This window comes from Loxodonta africana, chromosome 19 (genome assembly GCF_030014295.1).
Source record: "Loxodonta africana isolate mLoxAfr1 chromosome 19, mLoxAfr1.hap2, whole genome shotgun sequence".
In the NCBI taxonomy this organism is placed as follows: Eukaryota; Metazoa; Chordata; class Mammalia; order Proboscidea; family Elephantidae; genus Loxodonta; species Loxodonta africana.
This window is the reverse complement of record NC_087360.1, coordinates 58,224,840-58,243,659: the sequence shown is the minus strand read 5'-3', so window position 1 is coordinate 58,243,659 and position 18,820 is coordinate 58,224,840. Positions and strand designations below refer to the sequence as shown.

At 41.7% G+C, this 18,820-nt stretch overlaps 1 protein-coding gene across 1 annotated transcript in view; it reads left to right on the top strand.

Moving 5' to 3' along the window:
- Positions 1-11,223: 11,223 nt before the first annotated feature.
- POLB (DNA polymerase beta) overlaps positions 11,224-18,820 on the top strand; it is a 33,219-nt gene continuing 25,622 nt past the window's right edge. The window contains exons 1-3 of the mRNA XM_003412505.4: positions 11,224-11,448; positions 11,701-11,758; positions 14,465-14,531. Of these exons, the coding sequence (XP_003412553.1) occupies positions 11,388-11,448; positions 11,701-11,758; positions 14,465-14,531 (186 nt within the window). The 5' untranslated portion in view covers positions 11,224-11,387. The remainder of the gene's footprint in view (positions 11,449-11,700; positions 11,759-14,464; positions 14,532-18,820) is intronic.

The following is an 18,820-nucleotide window of genomic DNA, read 5'->3' as shown; positions in this document are numbered from 1 at the left end:
ATGGTGCAGGACTGGGCAGTGTTTTGTTCTGTGGTACATAGGGTCACTATGAGTCGGAACCAACTTGACGGAACCTAACAACAACATGTGGTTGTGTTATTGTTAGGTGCCATTGAGTTGACTTTTGACTCAGCGACCCCTTGTGACAGAGCAGAACTGCCCCCATAGAGTTTTCTGGACTGCAATCTTTCAGGTGCAAGATCGCCAGGTCTTTTCTCCTGCAGAGCGGTTCGGTAGGTTTGAACCACCAACATTTTGATTAGCAGCTGAGCACTTAACTGTTGGGCCACCAGGGCTCCTTATGTATGACCAGTTAATTCCATGATCATGAGCCCATTACTGCATTTCCTTAGCTGTGAAATGAGTTCTGTGATGGTTAAGATTGTGTGTCAACTTGGCTGGGCCAAGATTTTCAGTGATTTGGCAGTAGGATGGTGTACTCACCCCCATGATGGGATCTGCTGTGAATAGCCTTTCAGTTGAGAGGGAGTTTCCTTGGTTGTGTGGCCTGCATTGAATGTAAGTGGACATTCTGGCCAGGCTCATGGCTTTTACTTGCCCTGGATCCTGCAACTGGTTCTGTTTGTCTATGTATTTATACACTTTACTGGTTTCGCTTCTCTAGAGAACCCAGCCTAAGACAAGTTCCTTGATCAGAAGCAATGCTACAGAGAATGAAATTCTGTAAGTCCATAGATGGTGGAGTCCACAGATGATGGTGCTGGCAGAAGCAGACAGGGGAGGCAAATCCATATCCAGAATATGTATCTACTCCAGTGAGGCTGGATCCCTGCCCCTTCTGTGATAGGAGAAGCCCAATGTAATCTGCCTTCAGGTGTCTGACTAATCTGCTGGGGGAATGGTGCTCTATTGTGGGACTTGGTGTTAGTCTGTTGTTGGCAGTCGCATTAGCCAGGTCAGCCTTGGTGAGAGGAAGTCCATGATGAGCCCATGCATAGCCTCCATCCCTGCCACCACAGCCACTTTTTCATTGGACCATTCAGCAAGCACTGGGGTGGTTGGGGAAAGAGACTGAATAACATACACACACACCATGTCATTTTGTCCACCTGATTAAGAACCTCCTTTGACATGGATGCCCCTTGGTGGTCATTCACAAGAGACAAAACTATCTTCAGCCTGTGCCCATTCTGAGATGTTGTCTTAGTTTCTTAATGCTGGTATAACAGAATATACCACAAGTGGATGTCTTTAACAAACAAATTTATTTTCTCACACTTAGGAGGCTAGAAGCCCAAATTCAGGCACCAGCTCTCAGGGAAGACTTTGTCTGCTCTGAGGAATGGTCCTTGTCTATTTTCAGCTTCTGTTTCTTGGTTTCTCGGTGATCTCCATGTGGCAATCTTCTCCCAATTGTACTTTCTTGCTTCTGTGCCTAATTTTCTTTTATATCTCAGAAGTGATTGGCTTAAAACACAATCTACACTAATACGGCCTCATTAACATAACAAAGAAAACCCTATTCCCAAATGGGATTCCATCCACTTGTATAGGGGTTAGGATTCCAACACATATTCTGGGGGGACGCAATTCAGTCCATAACAGAGGTTCATCCACATGCCTATTCTCCAGACTTCCTCGTCACCAATCTTCCAATTCTGTTCCTTCCAAGTCTCTGATCATCAGGTCAACCCATTCATGAGTCAGCCCATCAACCTAGGACTCTGCTCATCACTTGATTCACTCTCCCACTCCCAACCACTCTTGGTTCACTCCTTTGTATTACGTATGAATCTTTCCAGTTCTCCAAGTAGTAGGTCTTTCATATTTTTTACTTCCTCTTCCTCAATTGCCCTACTCTGCCCAATCAGATAGACATTCAATTGTTCCAGTTAGGAGCCCTAAAAATGTACTTAGGGTTTTATTCCAAATTATTTTTCTCTGGGTTTAACCATTTGTTAAGATGGTGACCAACTTGTCCCAGTTTTCCCAGAACTTTCCTGGTCTTAGCACTGAAAGTACCATTTCTCAGGAGACCCCTCAGTCTCTGGCTAACCAGGATGATTAAACACCTACATCATGATGTGTCAGTATCCTCTTCCTCTATAATTTGAAATGTTTACACTGTGGATATTCAATAAATGTTTATTGAGCACCAACTATGTGGTGAACAAGATTAAGGCAAGTCCCTGGTGCTGAATACAGTTAACTCATTTGGCTAAGTGAAAGGTTGAAAGTTCAAGTCCTCCCAGAGGCACCTCAGAAGAAATGTATGGTGATCTGTTTCTGAAAGATCAGCCATTGAAAATCCTATGGAGCACAGTCCTACTCTTACACATATGAGGTCACTATGAGTCGAAATCAACTCCATGGCAACTGGTTTACATGAAGCTCACATCTTACCCTGGTGGAGGAGGGCTAGAGCAAGAGGTAGATAATAGGCAAGTAACACGCATGTGAAAGCTTAAAATGGTTTTAAGTGCTATGAAAAAACCAAACATAGTAATGAAATAATACCTGGGGATTATTCAGGAATGTGACAAGTATGTGACTACCGGAATGAGACTTGAATGATGATTAGAAGGTGGCCAGGCAAAAGCTTCACAATGAGGCAATGACTCTGAAGCAGGTACAAGCTTGTGTCATGTGGGAAAAGTGCCCAGAAATGAGGCAGGAGATAAACCACATTAGGCCTTGTGGAACATGGAAAAGAGTTTGAATTTTATTCTAAGTGAAATTAGATGATATCTGTCTTAGGCTAGGCTCTCCAGAGCAGCAATACCAGTGAAACATATGTATACATTAGAGAGAGAGAGAGAGACAGAGATTTATCTCAGTGAAATGGCTCATGTGGTTGTAGAGGCTGGCAAGTCCCATGTTCATCAGTCAAGGCTTCAGGCTGGAGGCTTCTCCTGACTAACATAGCTGCAGGGGCTGATGAACCCAAGATCAGCAGGTAAGACGCAAGCTGCTGGCTCATGCACTACAGAGGCCAATGAATCCCAAGACTGACAGGCAGTACAGCAGACCGCTGGATTATATCCCAAGAACCAAAGGTCAGATGGTGACGAGCTGGATGCATAATCCAGAGTAAGCAAAAGCCAGAAAGCTTTGCCAGAACGTCTATATATATATTGGATGCAGGCGACACCCCCAAGAAAACTCCCCTTACAACTAACTGGCTAATCACATCAGGCCACATCATGGAGGAAATTACATTATATCACAAAATGAAAGATAACTACATCATTACATAACTGCCAAACCACAGAGAATCATGGTCCAACCTAGTTGATACACAACCTTAACCATCACAGTATCTAAGTAAATGAGTAACATACCCTAATATGTTTTGAAAAAATTGTTCTTGTCATATTTGGAGAATGGCTTGTAGTGGGGGGCAAGAGCAGAAGCAAGGGAAGCCCACTTAGGAGGTTATGGCAATAATGCAGAAGAGAGGTCGTTGTATCAGACTAGGATAGTGGCAGTTGAAGGAGCCCTGGTCGTGCTTGGCTGCTAACTGAAATGTCAGAGGTTTGAACCCACAAGCTGCTCCGCTGGAGAAGGATGTGGCGATCTGCTTCTGTAAAGATTACATCTTTGGAAACCCTATGGGGCAGTTCTACACTGTCCTGTTGGGTTGGTATGAGTTGAAATCAACTCGACGGCAATGGGTTTGATATTCAACAGGTAGAGGTGATGCAATTCAGAACATGTATTCTGGGCACAGAACAGACAAGACTTGCTGATGGATTGGATGTGGGGTATGAAAAGAGAGCAATTAAGAATGACTCCTATAATGTGTGGCTAATTGCCCCCATAAACAACTGCCTTCTTTCTCATGGGACCAGAAGAACTGGATGGTGCCTGACTACCATTTCTGAACATTTTATATCTACACCTACTCCTCAGGTATTGACCATCTTGTTATCCAAAATTTCATACTTGATACAGTAGTAAAAAATTTACTATCTGACTTTTTTGTGCATTAACATCATATATCTGGCAGTAACAGATGCCAAAGTGTGAGGCAATAGTAACACTGACCGTAATGGTTAAGGTTATATGTCAACTTGGCTGGGTCATGATTCTCAGTGGTTTGACAGTTATGTAATTGGACAGTTTATGTAATGATGTAATTTGCCAGTTGTGTAATGATACAATTATCCTCCATTTTGTGATCTGATGTGGTCATTCTCCATTTTCTTCTATTGTCAATAAGTGATACATATAGAATTTATTTATATATATGTATTTTTTTCATTGTTGGGAATATATGCAGTGGAACATACACCAATTCAACAATTGCTACATGCACAATCCAGTGACAACTCTTCAGGTTGTGCAACCATTCTCACCCACTGTTTCCAAATTGTTCCTTCCCTGTTAACGTAAACTCATGGGGCCTAAGTTTCCTATCTAATCGTTTGAGTTGCTGTTATCAATTTGATCCCATATAGATAGATCTTAAAAGATCACAATGCTCAAGACAGACATTCCTAACTAATTAAGCTAGACTATTGTTTGGTTTAAAGAAGCCTTCAGGGGGAATTTTTGGTTTAAGGTTTAAAGATTATCTCAAAGTGATTATATCATGGATTGAATTGCACCCCCCCCCCACCAAAGTATCTGTCACCTTAGCTGGGCCATGAGTCCCAGTATTGTGTGATTGTTCACCACTTTATGTGATTTCCCTAAGTTTGTAAATCCTATCACAATGATGAAATGAGATGGATTAGTGGCAGTTATATTCATGAGATATTTAAGATTAGATAGTGTCTTAAGCCAGTCTCTTTGAGATAAAAGAGAGAAGCGAGCAGAGAGACAAGGGACCTCCTACCACCAAGAAAGCAAAGCTGGGAGTGGAGCGAGTCCTTTGGACCTGAGGTTCCTGTGCTGAGATGCTCCCAGACCAAGGGAAGACTGATGCATTACAAGGCCTTCCTCCAGAGCCGACAGAGAGAAAGCCTTCCCCTGGAGCCAGTGCTCTGAATTCAGACTTCTAGCCTACTGGAATGTGAGAGAATACACTTCTCTTTGTTAAAGCCATCCACCTGTGGTATTTCTATTATAGTCGCACTAGATGACTAAGACAGATTATTTTGGGGGTTTATCCAGCTTCCATGGCTCCAGAAAATTTGGATTCCGTGAGAATCTGAAATTTTCTTCTGCATTTTCCCCCTTTTGATCAGGATTAGTCTATAGAATCTTTGATCAAATGTTCAGTAATGGTAGCCAGGCACCATCCAGTTTTTCTGGTCTCATGGCAAAGGAAGCAATTGTTGGTGGAGACAATTAGCCACACATTGCATTTTCTCCTCCTATTCCTGATTTTCCTTCTTCCTCTCTTGCTCCAGATGAATAGAGACCAGTTGTTGTAAACTGAATGGCCACTGGCAAGTTTCTAATACCCCAGGCACTACACAATGGACTAGGAGGTAGAACGGAAGCACTAAACACATTAATAGGCCAGTTACCTGGGATGTCCCATGAAACTATGATCCTAAACCTCCAAACCAAGGAATCAAATCTCATGAGGTGTTTGGATGTACATTAGCAACCTCTACACCTACCTCTTTTTTTTTTTTTTTTTTTTTGCCATTTTTGACCATCTATCACACAACTTTTGCCCATTTGACTTTTTTACATATGTACAACTTATTGACAATAATTGCATTAATCAACTGTGTAACCCGACTCTTAAGCAATGTGATTTTTCCATCAATGTAAACTGAAACTTAGTGCTCCATGAGTACTCACTCCCCCTTCCCCCCCCATCCCTGCTAAGCACTAATAAACTTTGTTCTCTATACATTTGCTTTTTCTTGTCTTTTTATATAAGTGAGGTCATACAATATTTGTCCTTTTGTGATTGACTCATTTCACTCAGCATAGTATCTTCAAGCTCCATCTATATTGTAGCATATATCAAGACTTCATTTCTCTTACTGGTTAAGTAGTATTCCATTATATGTATGTACGACATTTTGTTTATTCATTCATCCATTGATGGGCACTTAGGTTGTTTCCATCTTTCGGCTATTGTGAATAGTGCTGCAAACATCACTGGTGTACCACTATCTGTTTGAGTCTCTGCATTCAGTTCTTTTGGGTTTATACCTAGGACTGGAATTCCTGGGTCATATGATAGTTTTATCTTTAGTTTTTTGAGGAAACACCACACTGTTTTCCAGAACAGCTGTATCATTTTGCATTCCCACCAGCAATGGATAAGGGTTTCAACTTCCCCACATTCTTGCCAACATTTATTATTTTCTTGGTTTTTAAACCTTAGCCATTCTAGTGGGAACATTACTGAATGTTTTGACCAAAGAGTCTGTAGAGTAACTCTGATCAAAAGGGGGAAAATGCAGGAGAGAATTTCAGATTCTTATGAAATCCAGATTTTCTGGAGCCATGAAGGCTGGATGAAATCCCAAAACTATCGCCCTGAGATAATCTTTAAACCTTAAACCAAAGATATCCCTTGAAGTCTTCTTTAAACCAAAAAATAGTTTAGCTTAATTATTAAAGAATGTTTGCCATGAGACTAGTTCCCTTTTAAAGGCCTGTATATATTGGCTCAAATTGACAACAGCAACTCGAAAGGTTATACAGGAAGCTTGGAGGGCAGTAAGTTTGTTAATGGGGGAGGAACAATTCAGGAAAAGTCAGGTGGGAATGGTTGCACAATTAGAAGAATTTAATGTCACTGAATTGTACATGTAGAAGTGGTTGAATTGGTGTATGTTTTGCTGTGTTTATATATATATACGCACACACACGAATTTAATTTTATTGTGCTTTAGGGGAAAGTTTACAGCACAAATAAATTTCTCATTCAAAAATTTATACACACATATTTTTTGTGACATTAGTTGAATTGTATCAGCACTCTCCCTTTCACTTTCTACCTTGGTTTCCCTGTGTCTATTCGTCCAGTTTTCCTGACCCTTTCTGCCTTCTTGTCTTGGCTGTTGGGCAGTTGTTGCCCATTTGGTCTCGTATACTTGATTGGACTAAGAAGCATGTTCCTCACATGTGTTAATGTTTGTTTTATAGACCAGTATAATCTTTGGTGGAAAGGTGGACTTTGGGAGTGGCTTCGGTTCTGAGTTTGCAGGGTACCTGGGGGCCATAGCCACAGGGGTTTCTCAAGTCTCTGTCAGACTAATAATTCTGGTCTTTTTATTATTATTTTTTTTTTTTGGTGAATTTGATCATTTGTTCCAAATTTTTCTCTCACTATGTCTGGGACCCTCTATTGTGATCCCTGTCAGAGCTGTTGGTGGTGGTAACCGGGCACCATCTAGGTCTTCTAGGCTCAGATTAGTGACTGTGTAAAGGAATTAGCTGTGTTTTATTCACTATGTAAATGTTATCCAATTATGGATAGCATTGCTAAGAATGGGAATTCCAGGACACTGAATTGTGTTCATGTGGAACCTGTACATAGACCAAGAGCCAGTCATTTGAACAGAACAAGGGGATACTCCCTCGTTTAAAATCAGGAAAGGTATGTGTCAGGTTAGTTTCTTTTCACCATACTTATTCAATTTGTATGCTCAGCAAATAATCTGAGAAGCTCAACTATATGAAGAAGAACACAGCATCAGGATTGGTGGAAGACTCATTAACAACCTACGATATGCAGATGACACAACCTTGCTTACCGAAAGTGAAGAAGACTTGAAGTACTTACTGATGAACATCAAAGACTGCAGCCTCCAGTATGGATTGCACCTCAACATAAGGAAAACAAAAATCCTCACAACTGGACCAACAGGCAACATCATGATAAGTGGAGTTAATATTGAAGTTGTCAAGGATTTCATTTTATTTGGATCCACAATCAACACCCAGGAAGCAGAGGTCAAGAAATCAAAGGATGTATTGCACTGGGCAAATTTGCTACAAAAGTCCTCTTTAAAGTGTAGAAAGGCAAAGATGTCACTTTGAGGGTTAAGGTGCACCTGACTGAATCCATGATATTTTCAATCGTCTCATATGCATGCGAAGCTGTACTGTGAATAAGGAAGTCCAAAGAATTGTCGCCTTTTGAATTATGGTGTTGGTGAAGAATATTGTCTATACCACAGACTGCCAGAAGAAAGAAGTCTGTACTGGAAGAAGTACAGCCAGAGTGCTCCTTGGAAGTGAGGATGGAGAGACTTTGTCCCCCATATTTTGGACATGCTAGACCAGTCCCTGGAGAGGGACATCATGCTTGGTAAAGTACGGGATCAGCAAAAAAGAGGAAGACCGTCAAAGAGATGGATTGACACAGTGGCTACAACAATGGGCTCAAACGTAGAAATGATTGTGAGCGTGGCGCAGGACTAAAAATACTTTTTTATTCCCCTGCCTGTCGAGGTGGGGATCAAAGGGATGAAAAGCAGAAGTACTTGACCTAGATAATTAGCAACGAAACTATCGTTGTAACATGATGACCTGCATTTGCGAAACAATTCTGCATAGTGTTGCTGAGTCAGAAGCAACTCAGTAACACCTAACAACAACAACAAATGTTGTCTCTATTCTTTCCTCCATGATCTTTACCACTTTAGGTTGTATATTTAGGTCTTTAATCCATTTTGAGTTAGTTTTTGTATATGGTGTGAGGTATAGGTCCTGTTTCATTAGTTTACAGAAGGACATCCAGTTTTGAAGGCACCATTTGTTAAAGACTGTCTTTCTCATTCAATGAACTTTGGTCCTTTGTCAAAGATCAGCTGACCATAGGTGGATGCATTTCTGTCTGGGTTCTGCTCAGTTGGTCTATGCGTCTGTCATTGTACCAGTGCCCAGCTATTTTGAGTATTGTGGCAGTATAGTAGGTTCTGAGATCAGGTAGTGTGAGACCTCTTACTTTATTCTTTTTTTCAATAATGCCTTGCTTATCTGGGGCCTCTTTCCTTTCCATATAAAGTTGGTGATTAGTGTTTCCATCTCATTAAAGAATGCTGGTGATATTTGGATCAGTATCGTATTATATCTGCAGATATATCTGCAGAGGGATGGCATGGTGTAGCTATCTAGGGTGTCATGTTGGTTCTGCCTCTCTGCTGTGTATATTTTTAACCGCAAAAAAAAAAAAAGGAAAAAAATAGAGAGAGAAATAGAATGACTTGTAGGTTTTTGACTTGATGGAAGGGTGGATGAAACTGTCATTAACCTAGACTGGGAAAACTGAAGGAGAAGCTAGTGAGGGTTGGAGTGGGGCAAGAATCAAGGGTTCTTTAGGGTATTTTATCTTTGTGATGCCTATGTGAACGCTCCTTGGAAACTCTATGGGGGCAGTTCCACCCTGTCCTATAGGGTCGCTATGAGTTGGGCATGTGAAAAGAGGAGACATCTGGCAGGCAGTTTGATATATGAGACTGGAGCTCAAGGGAGCAATCAGGGAAAGAAATATAAATGTCAAAGTAAACATGGCTTTAAAAAGGTGAAACTGAAAAAGGTGGAAAAGCTGGTTACAGGATCCAGGCCTGAGGCACTTTCCCAAGAAGACTGGAGAGTGAAGTAGAAGCTGGGAACTAGTCTAAAAAACTGAGAGGGAGTGGCCAGTAGGGAAGAAGGAAAATCCGGAGCGTGTGGTATAAGCCAAGAGTAAAAACAATATTTCAAGAAGAGAGTAGTTAAGTGAATCAAATGTTGCACACTGGACTGAGAAGGTAAGGACAGAGAACTGATCGCTTTCCTTGGATTCTCTGACACTTCGATTTTTTAATTCTCAGAGTGTCTTACTTAGATTTTTTAAAAGGTGGGCATAATACTCATATAAAAACGATCCTACAATTCCCTGAATTTGTAACTTTTACTAAGAGGTGAATAGAAACATTTTTATTTAATGAGGAATGATCATTTTTCAGAATAAAATAGTATGATTATAGCCTAGAAGTCAGGGAGAAAAAAGTGTGAACAAGAGAAAAAGTCTAGGATGAGTCGCATATCTAAATGAAGGTGGGAATCAAGGTAATAAGAAACTGCAGGAATAAAGGTAAAAGGTAAGAGACAAATGGGGAAAATATTTGCAAGATACAAAAAAAGGGTTAATAGTACATAAAAGATTAACAAATTAATGTAGATAACTGCTCCCATTAGAAAAATCAGCAAAGGACATCAATAGATAGTTCACAAAAGAAGATATACAAATGTCCAATCAATCAGCGTAACTTAAGGTGCATACTAATACTAGTAAAAAACAACCACAACCTTGCTAATCAAAGCAACTAATTATACCTAAATCATTATTCCACTATTGAAAAAAATGGAAATTAAAAAAATACTGGATTAGAAGACTGGAAATATTTGTCTCAAAATATTAATAGTGGGTTTAATCAGGATGGTGAGATGATCGCTGCTTTTAATTTCTCTTTTGTCATTTTACCTATTCCACACATTTTTCTATGGCAACTATGTATCATTTTGTAATAAGATTTTAATTCATTTACGCACAAAGCAGTTGCCTAGAATTGCAGTTCAGTATGAGCCCGAGGAGTTAAGCTTATGAAACAAAATATTGCTGATGTCACACTTCTATTTTTCAAGCAGAATTGTTTCGCAAATGCAGGTCATCATGTTACAACGATATCGTTGCTAATTATCTAGGTCAAGTACTTCTGCTTTTCATCCCTTTGATCCCTACCTCAACAGGCAGGGGAATAAAAAAGTATTTTTTGATATTGGTTGGCAGATCTGCTACGAAGTTTTGTGTGGCAGATTAAAATAAGGCTTTTATACGTATTATCGGCATATTTCAATCCAGGCTACATCTGCACTTCACAGTCCACTACAGAACTCCACTGCGGTGTGGACTGCGCTGTATTCTTACAGAAAGCTTTTGACAAGCACAACGCTGGTGTTGCCTCTTACCACATATAAAATACGTCACGCAGTCAGTAACTGTTACAGCGCACATACCGTATGTGCACAAGAGCAGTCGTCAGTATTTTATCTCCCCACCTTATCTTACATATTTCAGAGTCAAAATCGGACTCCTATTTTTTTCCTTTTAGGGAGAGGACTCCAGAGAAATATATTGGGAAAAAAATATAATCTCTAAGGTTATGAATCCAGATCATCCCATAACAGCCCCTACTGGGATGTAACTCCGAGGTACCCACTTCCCACTTGGCAAATCCAGGTCCTTGCCCAGCTTCCTCTTTCAGCTCCAAGGTTCCCTTTTCTCACGTACGGAGGTTGCGCCTCTCTAGCCCCGCCCCTCCGCCCGCGCCGTACGCGTGACGTCACCACGCCGGCCGTGCCGAGCCTCCTGTCAGAGGCGGCCATTGTTCAGCCGGTGGTGCCGGCTTCGCTGGGGCTGGGCTGATCCAGCCCGGTCAGCTGCTGGCCCCTTATCAGCGCAGGACGCGGGGGCGAGTCACTGGCTCTGAGGACTCTGGGGTCCTCGGGTGCAGGTCACCATGAGCAAACGGAAGGCGCCCCAGGAGACGCTCAACGGGGGCATCACCGACATGCTCACGGGTTAGCACCGGGCCAGGCTCCGCTGGCTCTCGTCTTTCCTCCCATCCCACTGCCTCCCTTTTCTTCTCTCCCGCCCTGACAGCCCGGGGGTGGGTGGGCCCGCGGCCCCCGCTCCCTCGACACCCGTGGCCCGAGCCAGTCCTGCCCGGAGCTCCTGGGCCTGGCCGGCGAAGAGAGTGCTCACTGTCCCCCGTCCCTTTCCAGGAAACTCAGTTCCTGTTTGTTTAGCTGTGGTTCTCGTTGCCTTTTCAGAACTCGCAAACTTTGAGAAGAACGTGAACCAGGCTATCCACAAGTACAACGCTTACAGGTGGGACGGTGCGGCATTCGCTGATTGCATGCGTTCTCGTATGCCCCCGTTTGGCAGTTTACGGGCTTGGTGGGTCCAGTGGATATTTGGACCATCTGCAGAAGAGGAAGAAGCGAGAATCCAGGGTTTGACTCCGTAGTGGTACCTTACTGCAATATGTCTGAAAGAATCTGGGCAGAGCTCTGTAGGATCAATTATGATCAGTTTCCAATTCTGAGTGAAACTCGGTATAACCTGATACCATATTTTTCCTATCGTGAAATGTGAATTACTGGAAATGCATAATGAAAGGCAGGGGACGGACGAGGACTGTGCTGTGAAATTGATGTGGTTCAAGGAATCACATCTTTCCATCTGATTGGTCTGTGGCGGATCCTGTCACCCTAATTTGATCCCATCCTTGTTCATCTCACCAGAGGCCTTGTCCTGGCTGTTATTCTCACATCCACCTGCTTCTGCTCTTTAGCCTATGCACGCATTCGAGTCCTTCAGCCTTAAGCAAAAACAAAGCAATCTTCTTAAATCTTCCTTTTAGCTAACACTTTATCTCATCCCTCCACTTTACAGTTAACTTTCTTGAAAAGTAATCAGTGTTCATATGCCTGAACTTCCTCATCTCTAGTCATTCTTTAACTCATTGCAGTATAATTTCTCTGAAAATACTCTCACCTAAGAGCTCAACTGTTAGCCAGTAAAGTTTGGCAGTTTGAATCCACCAGCCTCTCCGTGGAAACTCTATGGAGCAGTTCTACTCTGTCCTGTGGGGCTGCTATGAGTCAGAATCGAGTCGACAGCAACGGGTTTGGTTTTGGTTTACACTTCATCTTACTGGACATTCGGGGGCATTCGCCACTAGCTCATTCCACAGAATACTTTCCCTTGGCTTATTTGATGGTACTCTTTCTATTCTTGCACCTCTTCTTCTCTCTTAGCTTTTAATGTGGTCGTCCCCAGGGCCTGCCCTTAGCCCTCTTTTCTCACTTTCGTAGTTTCCCTGGCTATCTTACCATTCTTGGCTTTGAATACCATTTACATCAGTGGATCCAAATTTTTGCCTTACTGGGCTCTTCTCCATATTTTTAGTCCTATGTTCCCTTTACCTGTAACTTAACTCCTTCCTGCCTGTCCCACTCAACCTGTTCAGACCTGAATACTCTCCCTCCTGTCCTTCCCACCTATGATTTCCTGTGCTAAGAAATCATCCATACATTTGATCTAGAAACCAGAGTGACATTGAACCCCATCTTTTATTTGAGTCACAGTAGGCTCCAAAGAGGAAGTGTTTAGTCTTGAAGGAGACATCAGAGGATAAGTGAGAGGAAAAACAGCCCAGACAAAAGAAACAAAATGTGCCAAGGCATGGAGAGATAAAGGACTATAGCATTTTCTGGAAGTCAGTAATCCCGTTTGCCTAAGCAGTATGGTTTCAGTGGGAATTAAGTTTGGAAAGGGTGGTGATGCCCCACCACGCATGCATGCTCCACTCCACCCTGATGTGCATTTCTCTTCATTATGGGCCAACATGATCTCTTGAAAACAGTTATGTGATTTTGTCATCCTCCCATATCAAATAATTAGATATTTCCTCTTTACCTTGATAAGGTCCCAATGCATCATGGCATACAAAAGGCCTTTCATGATCTAATTCTTTTTCCCTTTCAGGCTTTACCCCACAGTGTCAAGTATGCCTTTCTTGAAATAATTCCCTCCACAAATTCCCCTCAACCTACCTTCTCAGATTCATCATCAATAATATGCTGATTGTTGTTGCTATTGGGTGCTGTTGAGTTGACTTCAACTCATAGCGACCCCATGTGACAGAGTAGAACTGCCCTGTAGGGGTTTCTGGGCTGTAATCTTTACAGGAGCAGATTGCCAGGTCTTTCTCCCATGGAGCTGCTGGGTGGGTTTGAACCACCAACCTTTCATTTAACAGGCGCGTAGTTAACTGTTGCACCACCAGGGCTTCCTACAGAGAAGTTGAAGTCCAAGTCTAAAGGTTTGTGTGTGCTAGAATAGAATGAAAAAGACTGTCCAAAGACCATCCACTATGTATGCTTTAGACTTAGATGTACCGTCACGTTTTATTAGCATCAACACTAAACTACATTTAGCTTTAATATTATAGACAGGGTACTATTAGCAAGCTCCTGTAGGGTACCCAATCCAGCTGGGTTACTGAGCTGGCTGTTTGTGGAGATAGGCAAGAATCACAGGTCACTGCTTTGTATGTCAAACCGGAATGGGAACAATGAAAAAAGAACTGGTGTAAGGACATATTGGGATGCACTTTAAACCATGAATTTTAAAATAGCCACCACGGATGAGCCAATCAAGTATCTAGTAGTCTGAATATGATGGCACATTTTTATAAAGTTAAGAACAGTTTTTAAAAATTGGCTTTTAAAAAGAAAAGAAGGCTAAACGATATTTTCCGCTTACTCCCAAATAGGAAAGGCTGCTGTTCTCCTGAATCTCTCTAGCTTTACATATAGTTAAAATCAGATTTTCCTTAAATGTGAGAATTGTCAAGATACTTAAAAAGTCAGAGAAGTAGTTGGTGGTTTGTCAGTTCTTCTGAGTTTTAAGTTTTACGTGAAGGTGGAAATCTCGGTGCAAGTTCAAACTGGATATTCGCTTGTGTGTTCCAGCTTAAGAAAAATTAAGACCTTGTTGGATTTCTGTTTTTTTTTTTTTTCCTTGTAGAAAAGCAGCATCTGTGATAGCAAAGTACCCACACCAAATAAAGAGTGGAGCAGAAGCTAAGAAATTGGTAAGTTTAGTGAATAAGTTGCTTCAGGAATTCATACATGTACAAATTTGATGAGTTCCCACAAAACTAAATTTCCCTCTCTGAAGCTGCCTTGACCTACACAGACCCACACAGCCTTCTGATTTCTTAAAATAATATTAATGTTATTTTAAGCATGCTTTTTCACACTGTAAGTGTTTTTATTTGGGTGAATGAGGATGAATTTAAAACAATTTTAAATACATATGATTATACTTTTCTTTTTTTACTTCTGCCATATACACGTGTACTCACTCTCACATTGAATTTCAGTGTGGGTGTTAGTCCTCAAGAGGAGTGGGGTGATGGAGTGGTACTAGCATATCTGGTCCCTGGCTGTCTTTCTTTGATCCCAGGGTATAGGAACTTAAGTGAGTTAGTGAGATCGTGCCTACTCTTGTTGCGTACCATTGAGTCAATTCCAACTCATTGTGACCCTTTAGGACAGAGTAGAACTGCCCCACAGGATTTCCTAGGCTGTAATCTTTACAGGAGTAGATTGCCAGGTGTTTTCTCCAACAGAACAGCTGGTGGATTCGAACTGCCAACCTTTGGCTTAGCAGCTGAGTGCTTAACCATTGCACCACCAGGGCTCCTACTTACCTACTCCAAAAAACCAAATCTGTTGCCGTCAAGTCAGTTCTGGTTTATCAACCCTAGTAGGACAGAGCAGAACTGCCCCATAGGGTTTCCTAGGAGCACCTGGTGGATTTGAACTGCTGACCTTTTGGTTCGCAGCCATAGCTCTTAATCAGTACGCCACCAGGGTTTCCAAATTACATACGAGTAAGTACATAATTAACCCCCTTTGTATATTATGGCATTTAGTCCTGTTCACTGTAATTTCTATGAAGCCCTTCTTGCTAGTGGTTTCACAGTTTCTAGAGGGTCACATCTCTTAGTAACTTGTGATAATATCACTTAGAATATCCTGGAAAAGTCTATCTATTGATGGTCAGATTGTTCTCTCTCATCTAAATCTCACTAAAAGTTTATAAATTCTCAAAATTAAGGAATATCTCATACTCATCTTTTATTTTAATACTTAATATAATGCTAGTCTGACAAACCGACATGGGTTTTGATTAGTGCTGGTCCTGAGAGTTATCAGTCAGTCTTTTGGTCTTTACCCATTTGTGTTTCACAAAGTTCCTCTGGAATTTAGACAGTACTGATATGTTATTGTCCTTAACTTTCTCATGAGAGCTGCGAGTGTATGAACTATGACCATCCTTATGTTTTCGTACTTCAGAGTCCTAACATTACCATAAATCTTGCTCATCTTATGATCGAGTGACAAGTTATCCACAGTAATCATGTACCACATTTTAATCTTGAATTTGTTATTCTGTATTTAGGTTTTAAACCCTTTATGCCATAAACAGTTCTCAACGTTACGGTATATCCTGCCCAGATAGACTAGCCAAGCAAGTTGTAGATATAAAAGTGCTACACTAGACTTTAATTCTGAGTTTCTGTTTTGGTGAGCTGACTCAGTGTTAACCTCAGGAACCACTCCTACTTCCATTATGTTCCCCTTTTAACATTTGGGATTACCATTGAACTTCTTTTTTGTGTTTATTGCAAATAGTTTGCTCATTTCTTAGAAGCAGACCTCTAACAAGCTCTGATACACTTCATCCCAAATCTGAGTTTATGGTATATCCCTAAATAGAACACGAAAGTATCCAAACCGCCTTTTGCATAATACTGGACTTAACATAAAAATCTCATCATTATTCCTTTTCACTATTATTTTAAGAATCACAGCCCTACTATCCAGTGCGTATGAGTGCTGCTTGATAATTCTGTTGCTGTTGTTGTTAGGTGCCGTCAAGTCGGTTCCAACTCTTAGTGATGCTGTGCACAACAGAAGGAAACACTGTCTAGTCCTGACCATCCTCATAATTGTTATACCTGAACCCACTGTTGCAGCCACTGTGTAAGTCCATCTCCTTGAGGGTCTTCCTCTTTTTTGCTCACCCTCTAACTTTACCAAGCATGATGTCCTTTCCAGGGACTGATCCCTCCTGATAACATGTCAAAAGTATATGAGACGTAGTCCCACCATCCTTGCGTCTAAGGAGCATTCTGGTTGTACTTCTTCTGAGACAGATGTGGTCGTTCTTTTGGCAGTCCACGGTATATTTAATACTCTTCGTCAACACTGCAATTCAAAGGCGCCAGTTCATCTTCGGTCTGCCTTATTCATTGTCCAGCTTTCGTGTGCATACGAGGTAATTGGAAACACCATGGTTTGGGTCAGGCGCACCTTAGTCTTCAAGGTGACATCTTTGCCTTTTAACACTTCAAAGAGGTCTTTTGCAGCAATGCATCTTTTGATTTCTTGACTGCTGCTTCCATGGGCATTGATTGTGGATCCAAGTAAAATGAAATCCTTGACAACTTTGTCTTTTTTCCATTTTTTTTATCATGATGTTGCTTATTGGTCTAGTTTTGAGGAATTTGTTGTATTTTGAGGTATAATCCATACTGAAGGCTGTGGTCTTTGATCTTCATCAGTAAGTGCTTCAAGTCCTCTTCACTTTCAGCAAGCAAGGTTGTGTCATCTGCATAACACAGGTTGTTAATGAGTTTTTCTCCAATCCTGATCCCCTGTTCTTCATATAGTTCATCTTCTTGGATTATTTGCTCAGCATACAGATTGAATAGGTATGGTGAAAGGATACAACCCTGATGCACCTCCTTCCTGACTTTAAACCATGCAGTATCCCCTTGCTCCATTCGAATGACTGCCTCTTGATCTATGTAAAGGTTCCTCATGAGCACAATTAAGTGTTCTGGAATTCCCATTCTTTGCAAAGTTAACCATAATTTGTTATGATCCATACAGTTGAATGCCTTTGCATAGTCAATAAAACACAGGTAAACATCCTTCTGGTATTCTCTGCTTTCAGCCAGGATCCACCTGACATCAACAATAATATCCCTGGTTCCACGTCCTCTTCTGAATCTGGCTTGAATTTCTGGCAGTTCTTGGTTGATACACTGCTGCAGCCGCTTTTGAATGATCTTCAGCAAAATTTTGCTTGCATGTGATATTAATGATATTGTTCAGTAATTTCCACATTCGATTGGATCACTTTTCTCGGGAATAGGCATAAATATGGATCTCTTCCAGTCAGTTGGCCAGGAATCTGTCTTGTGGAAGAAAATGATCCTCTCATTTACTGCTGATAGAAGTGTTGGTTGTCCCATCTTCTCTGAAGTGTAGTTTGCTAGAATGTTGGCAGGATGTGAATATCCTTCGGTACAGCAATTCCACTTTGAGGGATTCATCTTCATTAAATGAATAGAGATATGTGTCTATAAGTACTCATTTAGTTCATAGTTTTTTGGGCACCTATATGCCAGGTGCTACCCTGGAAACTCTATGGGGCAGTTCTACCCTGTTCTATAGGCTCGCTATGAGTCGGACTCGACTCGATGGCAACGGGTTTTTTTTTAACGGGTACTAGGAATAAGGCAGTGAAAAGACAGGATCTCTGCTCTCTTTGAGCCTGTATTCTAGAGAAGTGCTGTTCAGTACTGTAGCCACATTTGGCTGTTGAGCTCTTGAAATGTGGCTAGTGTGACTGAACAATTGAATTTTTAATTTTCTTTAATTTCAATTAATTAAAATTTAAATGGTCTGATGTGGCTAGTGGCTATCATGGTGAACTGGGCAGTGGTTCTCAAAGTGTGGTTCCTGGACCAGCAGGGTCAGTCAGCATCACCTGGGAACTTGTTAGAAATGCGGCTTCTTGGCCCCACCCCAAATCTGCTGAATCTGAAACTCTGGGGTGGAGCAATCTGTGCTTTAATAAGCCCCTTAGGTGATGCGAAGGAGCCTTGGTGGCACAGTGGTTAAAGCGACTGACTGCTAACCGAGAGGTCAGTGGTTTCAAATCACAAGCAGCTCTGAGGTAGAAAGGTGTGGCAGTCTGCTTCCGCAGAGGTTTATAGCCTCAGGAACCCTGTGGAATCGACTCGATGGCGGTGGGTTAGGTGATATGGAGCCCTGGTGGTGCAGTGGTTAAGTGCTTGGCTGCTAACCAAAAGGTCAGCAGTTCAGATCTACCAGCTGCTCCTTGGAAACCCAGTGGGGCAGCTCTACTGTGTCCTCTGTCACTATGAGTTGAAATTGACTCGAGGGCAACAGGTTATGGGTTTCGGTGATGCTGATGCATGTAGAAGTGTTTGAACCTCAGTTCTAGAGGAAGTTCATGAGAGCGTTGTTACCTAGTATCAGTTACAGTAAAACCTGCAGA